The 7,749-nt window shown below is 40.5% G+C and overlaps 2 protein-coding genes across 3 annotated transcripts; one reads left to right on the top strand and one right to left on the bottom strand.

Moving 5' to 3' along the window:
- The first annotated feature begins 3,777 nt into the window (after positions 1-3,777).
- On the top strand, positions 3,778-5,951 carry LOC104824100 (protein BASIC PENTACYSTEINE2-like). 2 transcript variants are annotated; one of them, XM_010556060.2, is made up of 2 exons: positions 3,778-3,892; positions 4,638-5,951. In XM_010556060.2, the coding sequence occupies exon 2, from the start codon at positions 4,647-4,649 to the stop codon at positions 5,481-5,483; it is 837 nt and encodes a 278-aa protein (XP_010554362.1). In that variant the 5' UTR covers positions 3,778-3,892; positions 4,638-4,646; the 3' UTR covers positions 5,484-5,951. The 2 variants fall into 2 exon arrangements, with proteins under 2 accessions (XP_010554362.1, XP_010554354.1); XM_010556052.2 differs by lacking the exon at positions 3,778-3,892 and adding an exon at positions 3,902-4,532.
- A 263-nt stretch (positions 5,952-6,214) lies between these two features.
- Positions 6,215-7,489, bottom strand: LOC104824093 (putative clathrin assembly protein At1g14686). Its single transcript, XM_010556040.2, has one exon. The coding sequence runs from the start codon at positions 7,315-7,317 to the stop codon at positions 6,274-6,276; it is 1,044 nt and encodes a 347-aa protein (XP_010554342.1). The 5' UTR covers positions 7,318-7,489; the 3' UTR covers positions 6,215-6,273.
- Positions 7,490-7,749: the final 260 nt, after the last annotated feature.

Here is a 7,749-nt window from a genome sequence, read left to right as displayed (position 1 = left end):
TGAAGGGGGTTTAGGCTTACGGCGGATGGAGGTACAAAATACGGTATTTCGGTTAAAACTAATATGGTTGCTCTTGAGTAAAGCAGATTCTATATGGGTCGTATGGATCAGAGCAAACGTCTTCAAAGGGAGGACTTACTGGGAATGCCCACAAAACGTCGGGGCAACATGGAATTTGAAGAAGTTGCTACGGCTGAAGGAACGAGCCAGGGAGTTCACTAGGATCCAGCTTGGAGATGGAGGAGACGCATCCTTTTGGTATGACAGTTGGTTGGAGATTGGACCTCTCATTGAGTTCATCGGGATGGCCGAACCTCGCCTCCTGAGGTTACCGAAGACAGCGAGAGTTAAGGATGCAGTCCACGAGGGAAGTTGGCTAATCCGAGGAGCAAGGAACGAGCGGGTTCAACAACTACAGACCATACTCTCGAGAATGGAACCCCCAAGCCCGGACAATGGCTTGACCAACCGCTTTGGAGAAAGAATGACGACAACTATCATCCGACATTTGTCTCAAGACTTACGTGGGACAAAATCAGAACCCCGGCTGCTCCGGTTTCATGGTTTGGCCTGGTATGGTTTGAGAAAGCCATACCCAGACATGCATTCCTCTTATGGCAGGTCCTTCACCAAAGACTACCGACTTCGGATAGAGTGGCTCGCTAGGGGATACAAGGGCCGAGTCGATGCATACTATGCCGGAAGGAAGTTGAAACCCTATCTCACTTATTCTTTTACTGCGAATATAGTGCAGATGTGTGGCTCTCCCTTGCAGGAAATCTTGGAGGCTCTCCCCCTAGAGTGGTTGTGGACGCCGGGCCGTGGATTAATCAACATCTCACGACAACCCAACGGACAACAAAGCTAATCAAGAGTCTTCTCTTGCAGCTAGTAGTATACGAGATTTGGAAGGAACGTAATGGACGGACACATAAAGACGTCGCAAACTCGCCACAACAATTGCGGTTCAAGATCGATAGGATAATGCAGAACATACTCATATCCTTGCACAAACCGGATTCTACCGGATCAAATGACCCCCTCCAACAATGGTATCGCCTTATATATTATGACTGAGATTTAAGTTTTCGTTATTTTTGTTCACTTGTAATAGGAATCATTATCTCTCAGGATCTGTGGTACATGTTAAACTCATGTAAACTTTCGGGTTATTTTTTGGTAGTAATATAACAATCACATTAAACCAAAAAAAAATAATATATAGGCAACCGAATACAACCAATATGTATATATATAGGCAGCCGAAGGAACGAGCAGAGGCTAATTATGGAAATCCTAGACACTAAGCTTTGCACGAGTAAATGCGGTTTCTCACGTGACCTCACGTGACCCTTTTCTTGCCACACTTCCCTCTCTCATTTTCCCTTTCTCCTTGCCATGTGGAAGGTTTTACTCATAAATCGAAATATGGTGGAAAGAAACTGTCAGTGACCGTCACTGTATATATAGCACATATTCGGTTCAATTTACGGTTAAATGGGTCGACCGGCGTTTGGCGCAACTATTTGATTGCAATCGGTATAAATTGAGTGTGCCTATATACAGCCACATACTTTCGTTTTCTTTATCAATAGCTTGTCGCTGTCGGGAGAACCGATTCAAAAATTAATATCCGGATCGTACATATTGAAAATTTTGATAAATAAATATGAAGTATCGATCTTATATCGGATGTAGGGGTGGTCATTTCGGGTTTCGGTTCGGGTTCGGTTCGGTTCGGTTATTTCGGTTATTTCAGTTATAAAAAAACTATAACCATTCGATTTTTATATAAAATTTGGTTTGGTTCGGTTTGGTTATTTTTCGGTTCGGTTTTGGTAAAAAGTTCATTTTTCAAAGGAATTATCGAATTTTTCGGTTATTTTTTTATTCGGTTCGGTTTGGTTTCGGTTTTTTCGGGTTTAAAAAAATCATAACCGTTCGATTTTGATATCGGATTCGGTTGGGTACAGTTAAATATTATTCGGTTCGATTCGGCTCGATTATTCGGTTAATAATCGAAATGGCCTCCCCTAATCGGATGCATGCACGTAGTTTTCCATCAAAAAAAAACCCCATCAAATGAACACCTAAAGCGATCATTAACGTCGCAATTAAAATATTGAATGTTCATAAAGAGGATGAATTTTGTTTTTAAAATAATTTTGTTGTTGTTGTAAATATTAAAAGAGAAAATTAAAGGGACAAGCAAATAAAGGAGTTTTAGTTGGAAAGAGGGAGACAGAAGAATGGGAAGTCACATGTTCTTAGTTACAAAGCAAAGAAATGCCGTCTCACCAAAAAAAAAAAAAAAAAACAATCATCTCCCCCATTTGCGCCATTGATTCCATATCTTTTTTTTCCCTTTATAATTTTACAAGGAAAGGTGATACCATCTATTTAATATATTTTTTTCCCATCTGAAAAGAACATCATGTGATTTATTCGGACATTTTGATTTCATGTCTTAATTCTCAAGATTTGGATATATGAGAGAGAGTGTGTGTGTGTGTGTTTTTAATCTCTCTCGTGGCAAATTAACGCGCATGATGAATTGCATAAGAATTAAGATGAACTCTTAGGGTTGATATTCTGAATTAACCTTAACATGGGTTTATTTTAATTTTTTTTTCAATATTAAAAGATTAAAATAAAAAAAAAACATGGGTTTATTTAAAAATATTGTTTTCCGATATTAAAAGAATAAAATAAAAGGCTGCCAACAATGGAGAGCAGGATAATAATTGTTCTATAATTCTCTATCACATTGGGCTTAAAGGTCCATCATGTATACAGGGCCGTATATATCATGACAAGTGAGCCTTATCTGTTGGGTATTTATCCAAAGTACTGCAACTGACAGCCAAGCCCATCAAACCACAATTTTATTTTCCCCTATAAAATAAAAATATAAATATCATAAATATACAAACTATATTTTTCCACCAAAGTACTCTTTTGGCATTTTTAAATATGTAGGCTTGAAAACTATAATTCAATTTCAATTAATTCCTTTGGAAATTAAAAATTAAAACACACTTCCCAATTTTTTTAATAATTGACGTTATAGATAAAAAAAAATGGTTTCAAAATAGTTGTTATTTTAGATATAATTTTTTAAAATAATTTTTAATTTTATCTTTAACTAAAACTAATCAATTCTAATAAATTTAATGAATATTAATTATATTTCAACTTTAAATAAGGGTATACATAAATTTTTTTTTTACCGTTTTATAAAACTTATGAAAAAAATTAAAACGTCAATTATTATGAAATAGAGGGTCTATTAAAATTGGAGCATGCATGCAAATGGACTTCTATTTGCCTTCTTCATCTTGTAGAAATAGTCACATTAAATGGTTAAGCATGAATGACATAGTATGTATGAGTTATGGATTTTTTTGGTCCGGTGTGTATAATATATGATTTTGTAGCAGAGAAATTAAATAATGCATAAGAAGAATAAATGTTATTGTAAGAGGATAAGGATGAAATCCGATTTTGTTCAGTCTCTGTCTGGTTCTCACATGGCTCTGCCCTTCTCATGTGCCCTACGATACCAAACACACCACCCTTTAGGACAGGAAAAAAAAAAAGAAAGCCTTTGGATTTTGTAAAATAATTTTTTTTCGTTATTGTTTTTTTACAAAATAGAAATGATTAATTTTTAGGTTCTTTCTCTCTCCTCTCCAACAAAACACACAAAATTCTGGGTGGCCTTTTCCTCCTCTCTCTCCAGCTCCTCGAATTCTCTCTCTTAGGTTTATTTTCTCTCTCCTCTCTCTTCTTTCGCTTTCTCTCTCTCAATCTCTCTCAGGTTTCTCTCTCCTCTCTCTCTCTCCCCCGGAAGGAAAAAAAAGCCCTTAAAGAACCGTTTAGACCAACTCACGTAAGTTTTCTCTCTCCTCTATCTATCTGTCTATCAATCCATCTCCTTCTCTCTCTCTCTCTCTCTTATTTTTGAAATACAATGGGTCCTTGTACTGTACCGCCTTTCCATTTCCATTTCCATGAAACATTCTTTATAAATATCTCGTTAGATACGCGAGATGGCTTGAAGTTTTTGTGATTTTGTTTGTATGGATCGTCGCTTTGTGTCGCGATCCTTTTAGATCTGCCTCCGGATTTGGCAGATCTTCAGAGACCCTCGTGGATCTGCATGTGGGTTTCCGGAGGAAATGCGAAGAACCTTTGAAAATTTTCGCAGTCCATGCAATTCCGTGTTTCGATCTGATAAAGACCCCTAATTTTTTTATTTCCGAGTGTATCGAATATCTGTGTTTTTTCTTCGAATCCGTCGTTTTTCCCCGCACCTGGATCTGGGAAATGGAAGGGTTTTGCTTAATCGGTGATAGATCTCGAGTATTTCACCGGAAAATCGACGAGCCCGAGTTGGCGAATCAGATTTTCTCGGCACCCAAACAGAGATTTAGAATCCCTGGGTTGGATTTCGATTCGATCGATGTCTAGGTTTTGTTGCTACTGGTTGAATCCCGCCTTGTGCGGCCATGGATCTGTTCGATTGTTCTGTAATTCCCCATTTTTCCAATCCATTTATTTCAATACATTAAACAGGAAAGGATTATGCATTATGCTTCCCTCATACCAACCAAATCGTGTTTATGGAATTGTAGTTCCTTCTCATGGATGATGATGGGTTTCGCAACTGGGGCTACTACGAACCTGCGAATTTCAAAGGCGATCTCGGCCTGCAGCTTATGTCGAGCATTGAACGGAACACCAAGCCGTTCTTGCCGGGTCGCGACCCGAACGTAATGGTCGGACCAAACGGCTCGTATCACCCACGAGATTGCCCTGTGCCCGAATCTCCGATCCCCATGAACTATGGCTGGATCAATCAGCAGAAGGATTATTTTTTCAATATGTTGCCTGTTAACCCGCCCAATTACAGCAATGTCCTTCCGGAAACTTCTGGAGCTCCGTCAATGCAGATTCTCCGCCCGGCCGTGAGCTCGTCCCGAGTCGAGGCAAGCCCAGTTCCCGGAGAAGAGGAAGTCCCTCAGAACAAGAAGCGAAAACCGGGAGGGGCTTCGAAAGGCGGATCCAAGCCAAAGAAACCTCGGAAACCGAAGAATGACAACGGAAACGAGCATAACGGGAACGTTCAACGGGTGAAACCGGCTAAGAAGAGCATGGATGTGGTCATCAATGGCGTGAGCATGGACATCTCCGGTCTATCTGTCCCTGTCTGTACATGTACTGGAACTCCTCAGCAGTGTTACAGATGGGGATGTGGCGGATGGCAATCTGCTTGTTGCACTACAAATATATCGATGTATCCTCTCCCGATGAGCACGAAGAGGCGAGGGGCGAGGATTTCGGGTCGGAAGATGAGCCAAGGAGCTTTTAAGAAAGTTCTTGAGAAACTTGCAGCTGAAGGTTACAACTTTGCTAACCCTATTGACCTGAAGAGCCATTGGGCTCGTCATGGTACCAACAAGTTCGTCACCATCAGATAATCCTCTGTTTTTTTTTTTGTGTGCGTGTGCCCGCTCTCTCATGGATCAAGTATGTATGTGTGTGTGTGTGTGTGTGTATATATACATACATACATACATCTGTGGCATACATTTCCTCTGCAACTGTGGGATAAAATCGTTTCAGGTAACTTCTTGGCCTTTGGGTTTTCGTCAAAGCTCTCGTTTTACGGTCTTTTTTTTTAAAAAAAAAATTCATGTCTGTTTCTGTTGTTTGTTCTGTGTTTGAGAGGACGACAGAGGAGAATCTGCAGGGTTTTTTTTTATATATTTTATTTTATTTTTCCTTGGGGCTTCCGATTTGATTTTGTTGGTAGATCGAAATGTTAGTCGATTTAGTTCGTCCTCTGTTCCTTGTTCTTTTCCCAATCTTAGAAAGTGCGCTGACTTGTAACAGATGTTCTTTGTTTATTGAATGTTTGTATTGAAAATATATTCTACCTCTTGGTTCTTGTCTCTAGTTTATATAATATCTCCGAAGATTAGTCTGGATGGACATATTCGATTATTAAAAAAAATGTAACCATTTTTATATTTAAATGCACGTGTTAAAAATGGCTGCCATTCTGTAACAATCTGTCCCAACAAAAAGTGTAATCTTATGTTGAAGGGGCCAGAGAATGGTCAAAATGGGGTCAATTCACGTTAGAGATCTTTTGCAGAATTGGAACGAATCTAAACGAGTTTTAGAATCTTAAAATGCGCTGTTAAAATATTTACGGATGTGTTATCTTGATATTATAATTTAAAAAAAATAATTTTTACATGTTAATTAGAGTCTAATTAAGTCGGGAATCTCATCTCTAGTAGCAGAAACATTCCCAGGTTCGTCATGATCCATTTCTATCAGATCTGGATTCCTCCCTCTCCCTCTCTCTTCGCCTTCCTCGATCTCCGGAGCCATTGACGTCGACGTTTCCATCTTTGGCTGTTCATCTTTCTCCTTCCGCACGGCCGCCGGAGCGCCATGGACGAGCTTCTCGAGCACCATTACGTCTGCTTCCGGAATCCTTACGAAGTCTGGGATCTCGTGAGTGTTTGGGATCCCGAAATCTTTGCAGAATTCGAAATACCTGCAGAGATCTTCTCCCTGCTTTATGGATTTGGTCACGATCTTCAGCGCCATTTTCGCTTCTGGTTTTCCTGTTTTCGAGTGAACCTTCGGCAGAGCTTCGGCTATTCCGACGCAGATCCGACCGTAGATCTCCAGGATCTCGATGATTACGTTGTCCATGGCTTCGTTTATCAGAGGCGTGCTCATGTTTTCTGCTATCGGTTTGATTCTCATCAACGAATCCACGAGATTTTGCATCTTACGGATGATCGTGAGCTGGATCATGACCGATGATTCTTCATCGAGGAGGTTCACGTCGTGGAAGAGGATCGATCTCTGGTCCAAAAACACGAAATAAGCTCGTACAAAGAGGTTGAATCCGCAGGATCTGCTCAGCAGCGAACGAGTCACGCCGAATCCGGAGAGATCGAACGGTAACCGTCCGATTGACTCAGCCGCCGGGACCTTCCGGAGGAAGAAACCGTGAATAAGCATCAAACCCTTGAGAGCCACCGCCCAGCTGCGAGTGCGACCCGCGCGCGAGGAGATGATGCCTGCGAGCGGCCTGAGGCTCGACGGAGAGGTCCGTACGTACCGGTAGATGAACTCAGCGTTGCCGGAATCCATGGAGAGCTCATCGTGGCTCGTAGCCTTAACGACGGCGATCGTTAGACAGTCTTCCGCCGCGATTAGGCTGTTGCCGTCCTTCAGAGCTCCGGCGGTGCGTCTCCATAGCTTCATCGCCTTCAATGTTCCGATCATTCAAAGTAAACCTTGAAAAAAAGTAAAGAGATGTTCGGAAGATTGAAACGGCAACGCCAATCGGAGATCAACAAATTACGAAGTCGAGGTTTGTTGATTCCGTTGCCATTTTCCATTGTTTGATTTCTTCTGTTATATAATCATGACTATGACAGTTGTCTTCATCTATTTTTGTCTGCAACAGATAAGACCCATTTCTACTCCGGGGTGTGCGATTCGGTACGGTTATAGCACCGAACCGAAAAAATTCCATACGGTTCTCAAATCGAATTGTCCAAAATTTTTGAAGGATAATGCTTTTAGAAAACTGAATATTCCTCCATTAACGGAACCGAACTGAACATTATTTAAAAATTCGAAAATTTAAAAATTTATTAAGATGGAGAAACAGTGAGAAGATGAAATGTTGGTTATTTGTATCAACTTCAGTCT

Source organism: Tarenaya hassleriana, unplaced genomic scaffold (genome assembly GCF_000463585.1).
Source record: "Tarenaya hassleriana unplaced genomic scaffold, ASM46358v1 Cleome1, whole genome shotgun sequence".
In the NCBI taxonomy this organism is placed as follows: Eukaryota; Viridiplantae; Streptophyta; class Magnoliopsida; order Brassicales; family Cleomaceae; genus Tarenaya; species Tarenaya hassleriana.
Note: the sequence above shows the minus strand (reverse complement) of the source record. Positions and strands in the feature narration are given on the sequence as shown.

What these genes read in the sequence shown, in the direction of transcription:
- LOC104824100 (XM_010556052.2), top strand. Translation starts at nt 4,512, where the DNA reads ATGGATCTGTTCGATTGTTCT. An exon ending in TGGATCTGTTCGATTGTTCT is followed by an intron (nt 4,533 to 4,637) that starts GTAATTCCCCAT and finishes ATGGAATTGTAG; the next exon opens with TTCCTTCTCATGGATGATGA.
- LOC104824093 (XM_010556040.2), bottom strand. Translation starts at nt 7,317, where the DNA reads ATGATCGGAACATTGAAGGCGATGAAGCTATGGAGACGCACCGCCGGA.